Source organism: Aspergillus flavus, chromosome 1 (assembly GCF_009017415.1).
Source record: "Aspergillus flavus chromosome 1, complete sequence".
NCBI lineage: Eukaryota > Fungi > Ascomycota > Eurotiomycetes > Eurotiales > Aspergillaceae > Aspergillus > Aspergillus flavus.
Window position 1 is genome coordinate 3,974,748 of NC_092406.1, and position 18,840 is coordinate 3,993,587.

Consider the following 18,840-nt stretch of genomic DNA (forward strand, 5'->3'; position numbering starts at 1 on the left):
TTAGGGTGGTTTCAGATGAAATTTATCTACCTAAGTAGGGTCGTTTGACGTTTGAGTCCCGAAACTCAGAAAAGCAAGTAGCTCCATGGTAGAGCCATGCACAGCCTATATATAGTGACGAAAAGTACTTTATTTGTGGAAGAAGTTGTAACAAGTTGGCGTGACATATAAATCACGCCCAGTCCCATTATCTACAATACACTATGTTTGACAAAATCGGAGCGGTTTTACTCTAAGGGTAGCAAAACATTGGGCGAAGTAGATCATGATGTATCTACATGATGTAGGAGATACATGTACTCCGTAGTATGTGAATGTGTATGTGCTCAAGTGGCAACTGCAGCAAATGAACGCCATGCTTTGTTGTCATCACACCATTGCCGTGGCAACAACCAATCACGTGATATGATATCCGCTCCCAGCCTCCCCGTAACGTTGTTTCTTCGAGTACGTTGATCCCGACCGGTATACACAACAAGTAAAAGTCGACAACCTGGCGGCCAGTGCCTGCCTGTAACTCTTGGGTAGCGGGACCGACGCATTGGCGGACGCGTCCATGTGGCCTCGCTTTGAATCGCTATGATGGCTTCTACTAACTCCCTCTCCGCAGCATATACGGGTAGTCTCCATCGACAGCCGTCATCCCGACAAATGTCCCGCGCCTCGGTCTCTCGCACCGGCTCCAGGCGCACGTCACCGGAATTGCAGAATTCGGCCGCACTTAGAAGCAATGGACTATCAATATCTAAGCGTTACTCTGCCGGCGATAGCTCCGATGACGAGGTTCCGGAACCCAAATTCAGTGCTTCCGTCAAAGCCTTGCTTGATGAAGATGGGTTAGACCTATCCCCTCGCCTACACAAAAATGGCCAAAGCAATCGTCATCAGAGTGATCGCGTAGCTTCAATATCAACAAGCCAAGAGAGGCGCTCGCGCACAGCATCTCCCAACGACGGGTCGACTGGGAGCCCGGCGCCTCGGGTCGTTCGCATTTCACCCGGCTTGACCAGCGGCGCAAGGTTTCGAAGAGAAGGATCGCATGTCTCAGGCGGCGAGGATGCCGATTCTGAAGCGAGGGGAAGCTCGCATGACTTTGTTACGCCAGCTCCAAGGCATCGCAGTGTTCGCATCACTGGGTCACGTAGTAGCACGCGATCCCCCGCATCCATATCGCCCTCCCAAAGGCGATCAGCTGATAGGAGCTCTGTTGAAGAGCATGACAGCGCAAGTCGCCTTGAAGATGGAAGGAGAGTAAAATATGAGGATGATTACGCACCACGTCTGGGCACCGCATCGGTATTGCGGAGTCGGAATGGAGAAGATCTGGGCATTCATAGTTCGCTTCGTGTGAAGAGGGTAGGAAGGCTCACAGGAACATTTCTGAATGGGCCAGCGAGAAGAGGCGTGCTCCGGCGGCAAAGTGAGGAAAACAATGATCCAGACAATTACAAAGAGGCGAACCCTGACGGAAACTATGACAATGATGACTATCATTACAAAAGCACGACGAAATCATCATCACCCAAAGTATCTTGGGCAACAGACCCTAGCCCGCCACAAAGATCCGAAGGATATCGATCGTACGAAGCTGCTGGCATTTCAGCGACTGAGGGCCCCTTTTCGAGGTCCTCGTCACCGAAGTCTTACGGGTCACACTCGAAGTCGACACCTGGCTCATCATCAGAGGCATCATCATCCAAACCTTCAAGCGCGAAGGATCAACCCGTCTTCAAAGTTCCCCCTCCGCCCACACTACCTGCAGCTCGCGATCAAGAGAACGAGCCTCCACCGACCTTCAAACGGGTGAAACAACAGGGCTTTAACTTGCTTGATAAACCAGAAAAGCTCTCAGTGGCTCATGGGGACGAAAAGAAAGAAAGCATGGAAACACCAGCTGGAAACTCACCCAGAAAGATCCTATCGACTCGAAGCAACAATACCCCACATAGACCGGCCCCTCCTCCCCCAAAGATGTCCGTACTTGAGACTGCTACAGCAACAGGGGGCGCGGCTACCGCGTCCTCATCCCGCAGAAAGCGTAATCAAGTATCGGTCAATCACAAACCCTTCACGCGGTTAGACTGCATTGGCCGAGGCGGAAGTTCGCGCGTGTACCGAGTAATGGCTGAGAACTATAAGATCTTTGCCCTAAAACGAGTGAATTTGGAGGATGTCGATCCCGTAACATTGGCTGGCTACAAGGGAGAGATTGATCTACTCAAGAAATTGGAAAACCTGGACCGTGTCGTACGCTTGTTTGACTGGGAGTTGAATTCCGACAAACATACACTCAGTGTTCTCATGGAAATTGGAGAGTCTGACCTAGAAAAAATACTTACATACAGACTAAATGCCGAGGATGCCGTTTTCGATATCAACTTTACTCGATATTACTGGAAGGAGATGCTTGAGTGCGTTCAAGCAGTCCATAACTACAACATTGTCCATTCGGACCTGAAGCCCGCAAACTTCCTTCTTGTACAAGGGAGGTTGAAACTGATCGACTTTGGAATCGCGAACGCCATCCAGGACAATACGGTCAACGTACACCGTGAACAGCAAGTTGGTACTCCAAACTATATGTCACCAGAAGCTTTGATTGATTCGAACGCATCGCTCGGATTGCCGGCAAGCGTCGGAAAAGTGATGAAGCTCGGTAAGCCGAGCGATGTCTGGAGTTTGGGTTGTATTCTCTATAAGATGGTGTATGGTCAGCCTCCTTTTGCGAAGATTGCTAAATACTATGAGCGCATCTTGGCCATCCCCAATCCAAATGTCAAGATTGATTTCCCCGCCTTTGGTGTTGGAGGAGCGTCTATTCCCCCGGGACTGATCCGAACGTTGAAGGGGTGCTTGCAGCGTGATCAGACGTTACGACCGACCGTGGATCAACTCCTGGCTCAGAGGGACCCATTCTTATACCCTGAGGCGCAACTTGAAGGAGCTGTTCCCGTCACCCAGGAAATGCTCAACAGGATTTTGGTGAACGTAGTAAATCACTGCAAAGTGCGCGGCATCCCCAAGGAGGAAGAACTCGCGGCTTGGCCTGCTGGATTCTTTGCAAAGATCAAGGCAGCATTGGAAGAGAACGCATGATGACACCTGACTCGACTAATTTCTTTTGTTTATGTTGGCCCTCGAATATTTCTTGTTTGATATCCTGAATGATCCGACGATCCGGCGTTCATGCCTGTCTATTGGACTGGTTCTGCCCAGCGTGGAGTATTTCCTTTGTTTTACACTTCTTGGATCTATAATTTTACCTTTTGGGTACACGGACTTGGTGTTTTGAGGACACGTTTGGGCATTGTATATGGATCTTTTGTCACTCATGGATGCATTGGAAGCTGTAAATTCAGCGTGGGTTTGGAGTTTGAGTATACTTGGAATATAATAGCATTCACTTAAATATAGTCTTGCGTCTCATCTTTAGGAGCCTGTCGGTGTGAGCAATAAGTGACCTGCCTGCACAACAGATCTTTTATGGGCTCACTTGTCTTTTATATGTATTTGTCTAAAATGTATTGCTTTGCTCCGAATTCTACAGGAAGTCGAATACAGCAGAAAGCTCGGCCCAACTTCCCTTTAAGTTGGGACTACGAAGTCCCCCTCTCATGGGAAGAGGCGAGAGGATTTAGACGTTGTTGCGCAGGAGAAAGCCACCGTACTGCAGCTTTTGGAAAACCCCCTCAGGGTCGTACTTGGCTGCAGCCTCCTGCATCCTCTTGATGTTCTCAGCCCCGTAACTGCCCAGAACCCGCTGAGAGGCCATGGAAAAGCTCATACACTTGAAGTCTAGTAGAAGTCCCGCTTCTCTGGCCAGAGAGTGCACCGTTTCGGACATTTTATTCACTGCCTGTTGCGCCACGGCGTCGTCGCTACCCTCCTGGGGCCACTCACAGGTGAAAACCCACCCTACGAATTGATATCACGGTTAGCGTTGTCGTACACCTGGAGTTGACCATCTGACTCAAGACGATGGGTGTCATTGTGATGGAGAACGCAAATCTGAACGTACAGCACTGTGGAATGCTCTCGTGTCCCATGATATTCTCTCCGCGATCCTTTCCTGCCTCCACACCAGCCTTGCCCATGGGCTGGATGGTATAATGCAGTACGCAGCCAGCCGGAAGGGTCTTGCAGACCTCAGTCCAGGACTTGTAGACTTCTTCGTAGAGTTCTTGCGAAGCCTGGGTGGTGACCGAGCAAACTGCTCGCCTATCGCGTGTTAGTGACTAGCTGGGCGCTCTTTTAACTTTGTCTGCACTCACTTCTGGGAGACCTGGGCATCCTATGGCTTGGGCCAGCGATAGGAGCGTGCCATTTGTGGTGGGGAGAGCCGTCGTCACCAGGCTTTTAAGATTATAGAAAGACTCAAAAGCAGAAGGTGGCTCTGCTGGGGTGTCTCCATAGAGCAAGCCCACAGCAACAAAGTTTGGTGAACAACCCAGTTTTGGGGTCATCTTCCATGGCCTTCTGAACGGCAACTGTTGCCTTGTTGATCTCAACATGGTCGTCTGGGCTGTAGAGGTTGATTGTGTATTGGACGTTGATCAGAGGATGGGTCTCGAGGTCGAAACGCGTGACGATGCCTGTTGAATGCGTTAGGGGCCTCCTCGAGTTTGTCCCAGCTCGAAGTTCAAGTGAAACCATAAAAAGGCATGTTACATACTATAGTTGGAGCCACCACCCTTCAGAACGCGATGGAGATTGGCGTTTTCATTCGCGTTTGCATTAATCAGTCTTCCATCGGCCAACAGGACCTGGAGAGCTTGATTATGAGTACTGCAGGAAAGCATATTGTGTATCCAAAACAGAAAGCAGCCACCCTAACCTCAAAGTTTCTCACGCCATCTGCTCCAAGCCCGTGAAGATTGGGCAAAACCCCCATGCCCCCTGTTGGTGCCTGTTAGGTTCCAAGCCCCAAGAACATCCTCTTCAGAATGATCGTAGACTCTCACCTCCGAGAAGGAAGCCTCCTAGTCCGACCTGCTGGTCTCGACCTCCGATAGCTGACAGCTTCTGCTCTTCCAGCCAGGCATACACCTCGCCCAGGTATTTCCCGATCCAGCTCGAGCGACTCCATCCGATGTCAGCTCCTTAGACTGAAACTGACGGATATCAAGAACGATGGCAGTCTCATCTGCACTACTGAAACCAGCGTTGGGGTTGTGACCGGTCTTGCGAATCGCAAACTTAGATCCTGTCTTCTTGACAATAGCCAGTGCTTCAGTGAGCTCTTGTACATTGCTCAGGTAGACATATCCGGCAGCTGGGGTCCAGCACGTCTGAGACCAAGGGCGTGTCACAGCTCCTTGGTACTTCGGCTTAACCTCTGGGGTCACCACTTTACCAGGCAAGGCAGTCCTAAACTGATCAACCGCAGCCGCCGTGCCGAGTGCCATGATAAGTAGTCAATTTTGTTTGCCTGCTTTGAGTTGAGAGAAAGTGAACTGACGCCGGCTTGTTGAAGGGCAGTCACGGACTTAAATAGCAGAATGGAATGATTGCGTTGCAACAAAAAACTATGCTTGTAGATTGGTCAGCACTAACAATACTAACTTCATATCGGGATCAGTTGTCAGATTTTAGCCCAGTAGTACCAGCCTTTCATAGCTCACCCAGGCCAACGCAGCCTTGTGTTGGCCTTATAACTTAAATATCCCATCACGCTACCCCACAATGCGATTACATCCACGTAGCCTCATCCATGATAGTATCAGTACATTCGACTCGATGTTTCAGCAGCCCTCTGTAGCCATGCTCTTAGGTAGGTAGTAGTAGTTCATCTACCAAAGTGCCTTGTCTGGCGGCGACGTGAAGAGATATATATAAGGACTCAATGTACAGATAATAGTGTAAGCAATTCAACCTTTGTTCTGTACAGAGTGTAGCCCTGACTTGTACTCCAGGGGCTCTATGTCCAGTCGATAAGGGATATCCACCGTCGAAGAATATACAGCTGCAGATACTAGTCGCAAATAAGTCTCAATCCACTACCCGTAGTGGTATATCTCGATGTCTAGAAGAGTGGGTATAGTTTATTAGAAATCTATGGTTGTTTGCCTGCTGTTTTAGAAAGGTTAGTCAATCATGCTAAGTAGTGGATATATATTCATCGTGCTTTTTGTACTAGACTAGGCATTTGTCCACTTGATGTTTCCCCCGATAGCTACGTATATGAACCTTCTTGTAGGCTTTCTGACGCGCGGAACGGTAGTCTAGTGATCTAAACTGGGGAGACTGGCTGTACGCGAATTGATAACCTAGAAAATATGCCTACGTTGATATACTACAGCAAATGATTTTCCAAATACAATTGCAATTGGATCTATATCAAGACGAGACTTTTAATAAATGACATATTGCGCGCCTCGAACGCCGCCGGCGAATAAGGGAAGAAAGGAAAGCCAAAGACGAAATTTCTATGACATCAAATGGTATCGAAGATGAAGCATTCAAGTGGTGGGGCTGATTCATGAACGTCGACCGTAGAATGATTAAACGAGGAGAACACTAATCCCGAGAGTTAGCAATCCGAACAGTCATAAGGGTAGACAAGTCTAGGAGAACATACGCATTGACGCATCCGTCGTTTTCAGGGTTCTAGATCGAAGGTTAGCATATGGGATTACCTTTTCAAACAGGTTCCGGGTATATTTACGTTACTGATCTGTGCGTATTTACCCCATACGACACGTCCACTGGTTGTTACCAGGCCTAGTTCTGAAACGTTCACTTCGACAATCTATGTTGGGGTTAACAGGCAAACCACCAGGGGAGGGTCAGCAGCAGAACATACCGTTCCCTTGGTCAAAACACCCAGAGAAGTGTACAATGGGTTCTGGGGGTTCTTCTTAACCGAAATAATGGGTAGTTGAACAGTGACTCCCAGCTCGGGGCTAAGTAGGAACAACCATCAGCAACATTATCCTTGCAAAGGAGGAAAGAACATACTGTGTAACGTTCGCCTTCTTGTAACGCAAACCCATAGGTCTGATGAAACGTTCACGCTTGGGGTTAACTCTGGTGAAGTCATTGCCGACGAAAGTGGGCTTCGTGATCATTCTCTTCCAGGACTTCTTATGCGTCTTCTTTCCGGTGTTGACAACCTTGAACATCTCCTCCTCACTGATACCCTTGACCTTAGGCAGAGGCACCGCAAACTTGGCGGCCTGTTCCTTACGCTTATCCTTGATAGCGCTAGAAAGTGCCTTGGCATTGGTGGCCTGGGAACGGTCGAGCAGATACTGTGGCAAAGGCGTCTTGGATGGTTCGTCGGGCGCGGAAGACTTGACATTCTTCTCCTCCTGCGCCTTGATGCGCTTCCTCATCTGGATCTTCTCGGCATGGCGCTTCTGCTGGTACAGCTTGGCCCTCAGACCACGCAAGTTCTGGGCATCCTTGGACTGCTGATGGGCTTCACGGGCTTGGCGCTTGCGGACTCGCTCGTCGTGGTCAAGACGCTTTCCGTGCTGCTTTTGCCAGCGCTCGATATACCTGGAGGTGGTCAGTACATGATGTCGGGGCGACGGGAAACAGTTGACTGAGGCAGGAGGACGAACTCGTTCTGAGGCTGTAGTTGGAAAGAATGGTTAGATACCAGTATCTATTATCAAAATCCTCCAGAGCCGCGCCCAGATATCTCAGGACATTTTAATGGGCGGCCGAAAAATCTGACCATAGCTGGGGGGTCATAGACGTACCATGATTAACAGAAACTAACGGGTTGAGGTGATCTAAATATTATCAACTCTGTTGGCGGAGATGTAGAAAAAGTTCGATGCACGGATAGAGTGGCTCGGTATCGATAAATCACGTGACAACAGACCGCCATAAACTTCGCTCTTGCAACAAGATAACTTCGTATACAGGAAGCCCAGTGGCATACATAAAATTAAAGTAATTTATTTTCTTTTAGAAAGCCAACCCCCAGTTTTATCCCTAACCAGCGATCTTGGAACCCACTTATCAGTGTCAATCGCCATAGAAAACATTGGCACCAGCCACATCACGTGCCTAACCACATCGGGATCCACTGGAATTTCTCGCGGCCTCAAGTTCGGACTGATACAAGAACTGTCCACCACGTCCATTGCGGCATTAGTCTTGTCTTTTCCAACCCGGAAAAGCAAGTGCAGGGTTACAAGGAGGCCAACAATTCTGCAACAGCCACAAATATGTTTTCCCGAACGGCGCTCGCAAGAGCCTTCGCACTGCCATTCGAGCAGTCGGCCCGACCTGTCACCACCACCTTTGGGGCCTGTCTGCGTCAAGCATCAACGACAGCCACGACCTCGCAATCACACCCTGAGCAGCCCTCAGAACCACTAAGCGCATCACCCCGCGCTCAGACCAGCACACCCAGCCAACAACCACCCATCTCCACACCGTCGAATACCATCCCAACCAAACTCCCCGTGGCTCCGACCTTCACCTCCCCGTTAAAAGTGACCAAATCCCTTCTCGAGAAGTTGCCGTACCTGACGACCCAAAAGCCACATTACATCACTGCTCACCTCCATGACAACCCCTACCTTCTCACGGAAGGTGATCACCTCCGTCTCCCTTTCTTGATGCCCAAGGTCAAGCCCGGCGATATCATCCGTTTCAACCGGGCATCTGTTCTGGGATCTCGCGAGTTTACGCTTAAGGGGGCACCATACATCGATGAGCGGCTATTCGAGTGCCGAGTGCGTGTTATGGGAGTTGATTCGGAGCCATTGAGGGTGAAGGAAAAGACGAAGCGGAGACAGAGACATGTGAGACAGGTGCGCAGCAAGCATCGGTATACCCTGCTGAGGGTGATGGATGTCAAGGTGAAGACTGCGGAGGAATTACTGCAGGAGGGTGCTGTTGTTGTCGAGGATGGGCAGGAGGTGGAAGTCAACGCATAGGTGGGTTCTCCATTCGACGGATACTCGATATGAATAATGGAGGATGAGGAGAGGTAGCGAAAACACTTGCGTTTGAGTTGGCCACTTCAGGCTACGGCTGGATGGATCACGATGGTCTTTTGGCCTTGTTCTATATCTGTTGATTGGGCATTGAGGCAGCATGTACAGATAGATTTTTTGCACATTGGGTAGTGCATTGTATTGTATTTTATATTGCAATTTGAATGTTTAACTCGAGCCGAGGACTGTCGTTGCGATAGAAGCTGTCCAGCAGTAAGTAGTTTACTATACGTTTCTAGCACCTGTCGCTCCACATTATGAACTAAGGACATCAATTAATCATTACTAGGTCTGACGATAACACAATAATATACAAATCTTATACAACCTAACATCATATGTGCAGCCCAAAAAACCAAAGGATATCACATTACTGCGCGCTCAAAATCTCGTCTGCGATTTTCTCTGCAAGAGCGTACACCACCGACTGAGGGTGTCCTGGCGGTAGAAAAGGAAAGCTACTTGCATCGACGACACGCAGACCTTGTACACCGTATACCCGGGCATTACTATCCAGAACTGCCATGGGATCCTCCTTTTGGCCCATCTTGCAGGTGCTCGAGGCATGGTAGACAGTCGTTGAAGTGTGGCTGATGAACTCGCGAATTTGCTCATCCGTCGTGACATTGGTCCCGGGGTAGTACTCTACCGGATCGGCAACCCCTAATTCAGCGAGCTTCTCCCATACCTGACGACCGCGTTTAAACCCCTGGATGGCTAGCTCCATGTCCGTGGGATTCACGTACCACTGGGGATCAACGACGGGCAGGGTTTTCATATCTGGTCCTGCCAGGGAGACTGTTCCGCGAGATTGCGGTGCGACAAGAGCTGTGGCGATAGTGCCGTAGTTATAACCGTCTGCGGGATCGACAGTCTGCCTGTTGGTGCCGTCGCCAAGGTAAGCAGCGACGGTAAGCCATTCGAGTTCAGGCCAGTCGCTTGGAACAGCAGAGAGGGCTTGGATTGACTGATTTGATAGCTGGGAACGGTATGGCTCCGGGAGCTTCTCCCAACCATAGTAACTGGATGAAAAGATAGAGAGCGGACCTGAGGCATTCTGGAGGTATTGCTGCGCGAATTGTTCTGCTAGCGTTTCATTGCCGAACGCAGAGGCGGTTTGAACATTCACACGATGCGAAGACCCAAACATCATGTGGTCTTGCATGTTCTTACCGACGCCTGGTAGGTTGCTAATGCAAGGGATACCGAATTCGGAGAATTCATCGCATGGACCGATTCCAGACACCATCAATAGCTGAGGAGATTGAAGCGCTCCTGCAGATAGGATCACTTCTTTGCGAGCGGACAACGTGAAATTGACTGGTCTGGTGCCAAACGTCCCGCCTGTTGAGACTTGAACACCGGTAGCGACATTGTTTGAATCAAAGAGAATCTTTTGTCCCAAAGTGTTCTTGTACACTACCAAATCCGAGCCGTCATTGAGGGCCGCTTGCAGGAAGCTGGACTCGGACGACGAACGGTGTGCATTTTTAGGGTTAATCGTTGACGTCGCATACGCAGATCCCAATAGCTTGCCACTATTGAACCCATCAATTTGGTCCATGCCAAGGCCAACAAACGCTTTGCGCGCATAAGTGCCAAACTGATCGACTTCATTGCTAAACGATATCTCAAGAGGCCCCCCAGAAGGGCTGAAAGCGTCTATGGCCTGAGTATTGGACATATCGGTATAGGCAGCTTGATTGGGAGGCGTATAGTGACCAGACTTCTTGAAGAAGGGGAGCATGTTGGCAAAGGTATAGCTCTGGTCACCTACCTCATCTGCCCATTTCTGCATGCTGTCTGATGTAGGCCGTTGATACAGCATGAAATTCCTGGCCGAACTGCCTCCGAGGGTCTTCCCACGTGGGTAGTGATGGGCGCGATTGCTTGTCCCCGGCTGTGGCTCAGTGGTGATGCCCCAGTCGACAAGTGGCTGATAGTTTTCGGGAGTCCACCCTGTAAAGTAGGTACAATATCCCGGGACGACAGAAAGGTTGCCATTGTCGACTTCATAGAATCCGCCGGCCTCCACGACGGCAACACTTTGGTTAGATCCACGCTGGGCTAGGCGGCTGGCAATAGTCAGGCCAGCCGTTCCACCCCCAACGACCACATAGTCGAAGGTGGCGTCGGCCCCAGGGACCCCGAAGGAACTCCCCAGGAGAGGCCCCGGTTTCTCATAATCGAAGAGGTTGACCTGAGGGCCAAGTTGTGCATATGCCATGGCTGCAAAGCCCAGGGGGAATAAACGCATTGTGATGAAACGAGGATATCGGGCCCGTCCAAAGAAATCAAAGACTTGCCAGATGATTGAGAATGCCTGACGGACGTAAGGGAGGAATGCTCTGTAGAAATACCCTCACATTTGGATAATCCCGGACAAGCCCCAGTCTTCCCATTCTAGAGCCGTTTTAGGCCCAAGCATACAATGTTCTATATAAACTTTCATCCATCCTGTCCGCCACTGAATAATAATGCAAGGGTCTGTTATATTCCGGCTGGAGCAGCTACCTGAAGAATCGTAAGATTATAAATGGCACATGCTCCTTCATGCAGTCATGCTGACGGTATATATATAGAGATATCAATAAATAGCATTGCGTTTCACAATGTGAGACTGGCACAGCCGTCGACCAGTCAGGTTTAATATCTAAAGGATAAGTTCTTTTTCCTCGTGAAAGGATAGAAGTCACGGTGGTAGTGGCCCCCATTAACAGAGGTTGAGGAAACGTCAGCTTGTAAGATACAATTATTGATAGTCAGCTCGATAGTTTATGCAGGCTGAATTAGTGGCAGTTGAGTAATTGCGCGTCGTTAGTGAGGATTGATTCATAGTGGAGGAGGAATTGAGTTTTGAGGCTGACGGATCACATCGGGAAAGGATTTAGGGCTCGTCTGCAATTGCGGTGAGAGAGCAAAGAGACCCATAAAAATCCTTCTTCACGGATGTGGGAATAGTCCAAACTTTGGTCTTCTGTCGTTTCTTTCAAGTCTAATTCTATAGACCTCATAGTGTCGAACCTTGTTGTCTTGGGGTGACACAACTTGGAGGAACACACGGCACATTCTCCTTTGTTCTGAACGCCTTCGTTTACTAATTTCCGCTCTGACATTGGAAGAAGAAGAAGAAGGGAAGCACGCTTCGTCAAGTGACCATTTGGTCATTTCGATGGCGCTAATCCGTCGATAGTCTTCGACCGGAGAATTAGTTATCACATCAATGTTCTACCTGGGTCCAGATCCAGGACCAAAGTTGGGGCAATCGCACTACTTTGACGCTTGCATTGGAATACTTTCAACCTACGTCTAGTGACCACATATCGAAATACTCTTACTCTAGAATCACATTCAATCCCAGTTGCCTCCGACAGTTCTCCAAGCTGTTTTGTTGTATTTGTGCATAGAGATGGAACTCATCCATTATAGACGTCCCCAGCATACGCTGAAATCCATCCAGGTCCGCTTCAGCTTCCATGACCAGCTGTTTTGATTGGGACGTGTTTCCTAAGTTTGAATTGAAGATACCCCCGGCTGACAAGGGTAGAAAGTCCTCATATGTGATAGGCTCATACTCGATGATACTATTCTCCAGTAGCTGTTGCAAGGTCATATCACCCCCTTGCAGATCGAGCCCCGGGGGCTTTTGACCGTGTGGCGATAAATGGTAACAAAAGTACGCCAGTTGCTGAGACTGCAACTGAGCCATATCGTCCGGGAAATCCTTAAAATGTTGCACCAGGAGGCTTTCATATTCAGAAATACCGATATCTCTCTCAGTTGACTCAATATTGACCCGTGACAAAATTCTGTCATAGAGTTGGCGACCCTTCCGCGTCAATGCGTATCCGCGCTGCTCAACCTCTCCAAACCGAGCCGTGTGTGAACCTTTCACATAAGCATCATGGGCTTCTCGGAAGTAAACAGTTTCCTCCAATGCTTTGAAGCTAGTCTGACGGAGCAAGATCGGGCATTGCCGTCGTGGGGGACCTTCAATCCGTTCCTTTGCCGGCATGCCATGGTCCTGCATCATTTTCTGCACTAGATCGATATCGACCGTCCGCGGTGTGAGATGGTTAATATGGCAACTGGGAAAGGAAACAACATCCGCAATCAGTGGATGCTCAGCCTTTAGAATCTGATATTCCTCCATCGTCACAGTCGCCCTGGAATGCCACCGGAACGTCTCCAGCCCTTCCACAATAAACTCTTTGCACTCCGTCGAACTAAGCTGACCTTGCTTTTCGGCCAACTCAATAAGAGCGACTAGCCGATCTGTAAAAATATTCCTTTGTCGTAGAGCTCTTTGTGCCAACTCTTGGGTCTTCTCCGTCAACAACTCCATACGTAGAACCGTCGTGAACACCCGAAACGGATGTCTGGATAATGCTTCCTTTGTCCAGGGACGAAACGCAGTAGCATGCATTGGGAATCCGGCAGCACTCAGATCGTAATATCCCACAGGGAACATGCCCATGATTGCAAACATCCGTCGAATAGTCGAGAGCTCGTATGCGGTACCCAGCCGGATAGCCCCATGTCTTTCGACTCGGTTTCGCGACGGCAGTATCTCATCCGGATCAAACACCTCGGTTCCTTGTTCGTGGCGGGCGTTGATTGCTTCGGCATCTGCCTTCCAGACAAGATCCACTAGATCCCCGTAGAGGGGGACCTCGCTCTTGTACATTTCAGAAAGTGCATGGCAGAATTGGGCCCTGAGGACGTCTTGATCCCACCCCATTGTAGATTAATAATTGGATAACGCAGCTATAATCAAACTAACAGCAAGAGATAGGGATATATCTCTTGAGATTAAATAGGATACAACAAGCGATTAGGTATTGACGCCTTATAAATAGTACTCATACTCCGCACTACTTACTGGTTCGATAAGAGTAGTCTATCATCTGACAAGCTTACCATCTACACCACCAACGGCGTCATCGCCTGTAGTCGTGCATTTCCGCCCTATCCGTCGGAACTCGGATATCATCCGACACTATCTCCCACGCTTATTCTCGGAATTGAACGACCTGTTAGGTAATATCTGAGAGTTAGACTATATCTATACGAAGTACATTTCAAGAATTTGGCCCTAGAAGAGGGGAGATGTGGGGAAAGAGTCTTGTGTCGGGGAAACTTGCCCATGTCGAATCTGGATATCCGCCTTTTGAGTTCGCCTTCCTAATTAGGTGAATTATAGACAGAATCTGGTCTGCTTTAGGCAGGTTGTCAGTAGATTCAGCAAGTAGGGCTTTCCAATTAGTCGAATGAGGTGTCCGATTAGTTATCGCTAAGTTATCTACTCAATTCAATAAATACAGCATCCCGACGGATAAGATATGGACGGTTCAAATGCCTTATCAGTCCAGCGAAAATGATAATGCCAATATGTCAAGATACATACATGTACCACTGCTGACCTTCTGCGTCTTTAATGATACATCTTCACGTTAAGCTTATTGTGTGCTTTCTATTGGCTTTATAAATGTCTTTTGATTCATAACGAAGCGTCTACACAGACCTTATATAATGCCGGTATCAGCTTTGATGTCATACCACAGAATCAACATAGTTTGTTGTCACTGGGTTCATACCGACAGCCGACCGATTACTTCAGAGACATCGCCTCATGGTATTGGTTCAATGCACCATTCGTAGGTTGAGGGCATGTCCAAGTTATACTATTTGAACAACCTCCTCGAAAATCACCACCTGTCTGACCCTTTGATAGCCAAGAGCTGATATATGACGTTAACCGAGCCGACTAGGTCGTCCAATAGTGCGTGCTAAGGTGCAGAACATAACTGTACTTGCTCAGGAAGCACTACTGTGGTCGATGGCTATACCTGAAGGCTGGCTAGATTCTCCAGGTTATAGATATGAATATTTGAAAGGCAACCCCGGACCCATCGTACCCCGGATAAATAGCTACCAAGTGTATGAGTAGAGCTTCTATGACTGTCGGGTGGCGATAGGGGTCGGCGGGTAAATTTAATTTAAATTAGATTCCAGGTTAGTGTGGAGCCCGTTTGATTATCTCAAGCACCCACCACTTAATGAAAATCTCGCCCAGCGGACTGGATGACGAAGACCATAATGAACAGAGGTGAAGCGATAACTGCAAAATTGCGCGCCTCACGTCGACGACATCCACGTGCTTCACGTGCCTGCGAGACTTGTCGCGTTCGTAAGACCAAAGTACTGTATCCTTCTTTATTCCAATCAACCGCTGCTAGTATACTACTAACTACTACTGCTATGTCATGGATGACTGGACTAATTGCATTATGATAGTGTGACCAAGCGCAGCCTTGTTCCTACTGTGCTTGTAAGCTGCCCCTCTTGATCGCGCTGTGACAGTCCAAGAATTGAATGCACCTTATCAGGGACAATCTGCTAACGCAGGCTATAGATCATGCACTTGATTGTGTTTACAGAGCTCTGGGCCAAAACGAAAGCTCAACGCCAACAGTCAAAAGACACGCCCAGGTCAGGGGACAGCAAAGGTTAGTATTTGTCTTCCGTATAACTGTCTGGCCTTATACCTTATGATCATTCGATGCTGCTAGGGCACCTAGAGATCAAGTTCGGCCATCTCCGTGGCCGGAAGTGAGTTCACCCAACCAATTGATATCGCCGCACCGTGATCCTTTAGATCTCCTTGCTGGAGAAGCAGCTCGTGCACCCCATACGAGTATCAACCGCAATGTCACGTCACCCGGATGCTCTAGTTCCAAACCGGGGAATGATGTATTAGCTGGTGAGATGCTACATCCTTGTGAACTTTGTTCGATGAGAGCTCATACTGAGAGACTAATCATAGTGGCCACCCCAGAGGTGTATGATTCAGCATCTAGAGACGGCCTGAGCGGAATCAACCTACACACTAACGGCACTGAATTCTATGGCAACTCTTCGAATCTCGCCTTTCTTGGAAACCTATATGCGCGAGCTCGTAACCAGGCAGAAGCTAGAACATCGGACCTACCCGAAAATATGCCTTCCAACATACCGGACGAGGGCCATCGCCAGACGCCAGACCAGCAATCGACCATGAAATATGTCTCGCCCCGACAAGCACGTCACTCGACAGTGGACAAGGAACGGGAAACCGCAAAGCCTGCAACAAGTGCGACCCAACTATCTATAGTCAACCTACTTTACAACCCGGGTTATTCTAGTACCTCTCCACCTCAGATCAATGGGCGGCCTGAGGATGATGGAAACAGACACTCGACAGTTGGGAACCAAAAAAAATCGCCTCGAACTTTCGCTGGTGAGTAATGCCACCTGTGTTAGCGGCAACCTGGCTCTAATATAGCTGGGTCTGGGAACAGATCATGAAGATGCAGTGGCGCTAGCTATCGATGAACTCTCCGACGAAGCACAACTTGAGATTGAGAAGATCTTCATCGGCAGCTACTTTTCAAACAAACATTATATACACCCTTTGTTGAGTAAAAATGCCTTCATGCAAAGGTGTGAACAAGAAGCTTTCGTAACTTCGAAAAGAAGGGCATTTTACCGTCGCTCATCGAAGTTCAAAGGCTTATATTTCGCCGTGGTTGCCCTGGGTGCCATCAATGCCAGCCCTGATGAAACTTCTCTTCTGGATCATTATGCCAATTGTTCTGCCGACGGAAGAAAATCCAATTTCGGGGGAAAGCTGTCAGCCCTGGATTTTGCTGATTTCTACTTCGGCATTACAAAACAAGCCCTTGGGGACATATTCGAGAGCTGCTCTTTAGAGAGTGCCCAAGCTCTCTTGCTCCTAGTGAGTTGGAGTGTCTGTTGCCCTTGTTTGATATGTTAACTAACGTGACAAGAGCGTATTCTGTCAGAACGCTCTACGACCTCACAGCTGCTTCATGTATAGCGGAATGGCAGTTAGAACAGCGATCGCAATTGGACTGGCATCAGGAATGTCCGCTCTGCCTCCAAGTATACGCAAAGAAGGCCGACGAACCTGGTGGTGAGTGCTCGCCTGGCTGTTTTTTTCGCGTCACAAAACTAAGATTATATAGGTGTATATACTCACATGAAATGTGAGTCCTTTAAATCATAAACAAGATACACTACTGATATATTATGAAGTGAAATGTGCTGTTCCTCGGGGAGGCTGGATAGCATGAAGCAGCTTGACCATTACCAGGTCTCCTTACCCCCATTCAAGGTATAGGATCCAGATAACACTAGGCACAAGAATCCGAGTCTGATAGTACAGCGATAGGTAAATACCAGCAATACTCAAGATTCCGAAGCAGAGGACGACAACGTAGCCATGATACCGGTCATGGTAGCTTTAGCACAGATCATGTCCGAGGCGTCTCATCTGCTCTACCATTCACCGAAACGCCCTACTAAGGAGATGTCACAGATTGCCATGAACCTTGACAATAAATTAGAGGAGTGGAAATCCAACCTACCCTCCTTTCTAAACGTAGATGTTGCCTCACTCAATGATCCGGAGTGGGCGTTCAAGCAGAAACTAGTCTTACGACTGAGTAAGTGCTCCTTGATATCTTTTATACAACAATCACCTAGGAACGACATGCTTAAGTACAATTTATCTCCAGGATTCTACAATACGCGAATACTCATCCACCGTCCCTTCCTGGCAGCATCAACATGCATCGCCGAATCACCTGCCCTACTACAGCACGGCCACATATGCCTAACGGCAGCAAGAACCAGCATACAAATGCAATATGAATCATTCCTACATAGAATATACATACGTACCTGGTAAGGATCCCACCACACCCGCTTTTTTCAACCTCGAAACTAACAGTACCAAAAAACAAAAAAGGTGGTACAACACAACCTACGCCCTCTACGGAGCCATGATCCTCCTCCACCTAATCCTCTCCGGCTTCCCAGGTATAAACGAGGAAGAACCGCTCAAGGACGTCGAAAAAAGCCTCGAGATCTTCGACTCCATGACCAACATCGTTGTTGCTCGCCGCTGCTCTGAGATGATTCGCGAAGTCCTCGAAGTAGCTCGCGCCTGTGTCGCAACGCGTCGAGCAGTATCCGCTGTTCCAGTCTTACCCCCTCATGTCGACACCAACATCGAATCATCGAGCCTAGAGACAAATAATGACCAAAATGTCCATACCCGGACAGATATGGCCCCGTTGGTGTCACAGGGTGTAGACGGGGATTTCTTCTTCTCGCTCTTCAATCAAGACTCTCAGCCTGATACCAGGGCTGAGATCTTGGCTAATCTAGTTGATCCGACGATATTGGAGGATTTTGCGTTCGGGAATGGGGGGAATGATTTTTCGTACTTGTTGGAGTCGTGATGAACTATTGCGTTAGTATGCGATGAAGTGGTGGCATTTGAATGTGAACTTCTCATTGTTTTCACATGTATGAGGTGATCAATTGGCAATAAGAGAGTGGTAGTGACACAATCTCGTTGGGGTGCTATTAGAGGAACATGAGGTAAGGGAGGCACGTTGTGTCGCTAGCCTAGGATGGGATGACGTGCTTTTGCGAAACTTCGCACATGGATTAACCAATATAGTTCTGTGAGGTAGACCCCATCATAGTTTATCTATCATTACACATTTCTTTAGGTCTGTTTTTACTTGTATTATGGCTCGTGTGGCTATTAATATGCTCATAATTCATGCTATCTATCCGATCGCCATCCAGTCTATATCCATAATCATAACCTGATCCCATATGTACAAGCTTTGCTGGAAGAGCCATTCATCCATCCAGGGAAATGTGATCATAATCAACAGTTGATCATCAGGAGAAAACAAAACAAGAGGTATCAACCGATAACCAGACCTCGCAGTACGCCCAACATCTAATAACAGAACAGGAAGAGGTCATCAATGCATCAACAAGGTATTCGTGGAATGTCGGT

At 48.5% G+C, this 18,840-nt stretch overlaps 7 protein-coding genes across 7 annotated transcripts; 3 read left to right on the forward strand and 4 right to left on the reverse strand.

Annotated features, from left to right (window-relative positions):
• Positions 1-579: 579 nt before the first annotated feature.
• F9C07_1479 (putative checkpoint protein kinase) lies at positions 580-3,096 on the forward strand (the record flags this gene model as incomplete). The annotated part of the gene is made up of 1 exon (XM_041284004.2): positions 580-3,096. One exon carries the CDS (start codon positions 580-582, stop codon positions 3,094-3,096), a length of 2,517 nt encoding a protein of 838 aa, XP_041140520.2.
• A 538-nt stretch (positions 3,097-3,634) lies between these two features.
• On the reverse strand, positions 3,635-5,405 carry F9C07_2228267 (uncharacterized protein; the record flags this gene model as incomplete). The annotated part of the gene is made up of 6 exons (XM_071509822.1): positions 3,635-3,915; positions 4,019-4,218; positions 4,445-4,592; positions 4,673-4,763; positions 4,835-4,896; positions 5,045-5,405. 6 exons carry the CDS (start codon positions 5,403-5,405, stop codon positions 3,635-3,637), a joined length of 1,143 nt encoding a protein of 380 aa, XP_071365884.1.
• A 151-nt stretch (positions 5,406-5,556) lies between these two features.
• Positions 5,557-7,759, reverse strand: F9C07_2279717 (ribosomal protein S8e/ribosomal biogenesis NSA2). Its single transcript, XM_041283995.2, has 7 exons — positions 7,707-7,759; positions 7,566-7,576; positions 6,958-7,500; positions 6,803-6,902; positions 6,665-6,748; positions 6,578-6,606; positions 5,557-6,516 (listed from the first exon to the last, which is right to left on the reverse strand). The coding sequence occupies exons 1-7, from the start codon at positions 7,707-7,709 to the stop codon at positions 6,501-6,503; spliced, it is 786 nt and encodes a 261-aa protein (XP_041140518.1). The 5' UTR covers positions 7,710-7,759; the 3' UTR covers positions 5,557-6,500.
• Positions 7,760-8,180: 421 nt separating this feature from the next.
• On the forward strand, positions 8,181-8,897 carry F9C07_1484 (mitochondrial 54S ribosomal protein bL21m; the record flags this gene model as incomplete). Its single annotated transcript, XM_041284003.1, has 1 exon — positions 8,181-8,897. The coding sequence occupies one exon, from the start codon at positions 8,181-8,183 to the stop codon at positions 8,895-8,897; it is 717 nt and encodes a 238-aa protein (XP_041140517.1).
• Positions 8,898-9,327: 430 nt separating this feature from the next.
• Positions 9,328-11,214, reverse strand: F9C07_1485 (choline dehydrogenase; the record flags this gene model as incomplete). The annotated part of the gene is made up of 1 exon (XM_041283994.1): positions 9,328-11,214. One exon carries the CDS (start codon positions 11,212-11,214, stop codon positions 9,328-9,330), a length of 1,887 nt encoding a protein of 628 aa, XP_041140516.1.
• Positions 11,215-12,182: 968 nt separating this feature from the next.
• On the reverse strand, positions 12,183-14,388 carry F9C07_1106218 (uncharacterized protein). The gene is made up of 2 exons (XM_041283992.2): positions 14,102-14,388; positions 12,183-13,990 (listed from the first exon to the last, which is right to left on the reverse strand). Exon 2 carries the CDS (start codon positions 13,696-13,698, stop codon positions 12,292-12,294), a length of 1,407 nt encoding a protein of 468 aa, XP_041140515.1. The 5' UTR covers positions 13,699-13,990; positions 14,102-14,388; the 3' UTR covers positions 12,183-12,291.
• Positions 14,389-15,375: 987 nt separating this feature from the next.
• Positions 15,376-18,265, forward strand: F9C07_2228272 (fungal-specific transcription factor domain-containing protein; the record flags this gene model as incomplete). The annotated part of the gene is made up of 10 exons (XM_071509823.1): positions 15,376-15,466; positions 15,616-15,720; positions 15,784-16,236; positions 16,298-16,734; positions 16,787-16,932; positions 16,985-17,005; positions 17,055-17,133; positions 17,191-17,464; positions 17,537-17,705; positions 17,770-18,265. The coding sequence occupies 10 exons, from the start codon at positions 15,376-15,378 to the stop codon at positions 18,263-18,265; spliced, it is 2,271 nt and encodes a 756-aa protein (XP_071365885.1).
• Positions 18,266-18,840: the final 575 nt, after the last annotated feature.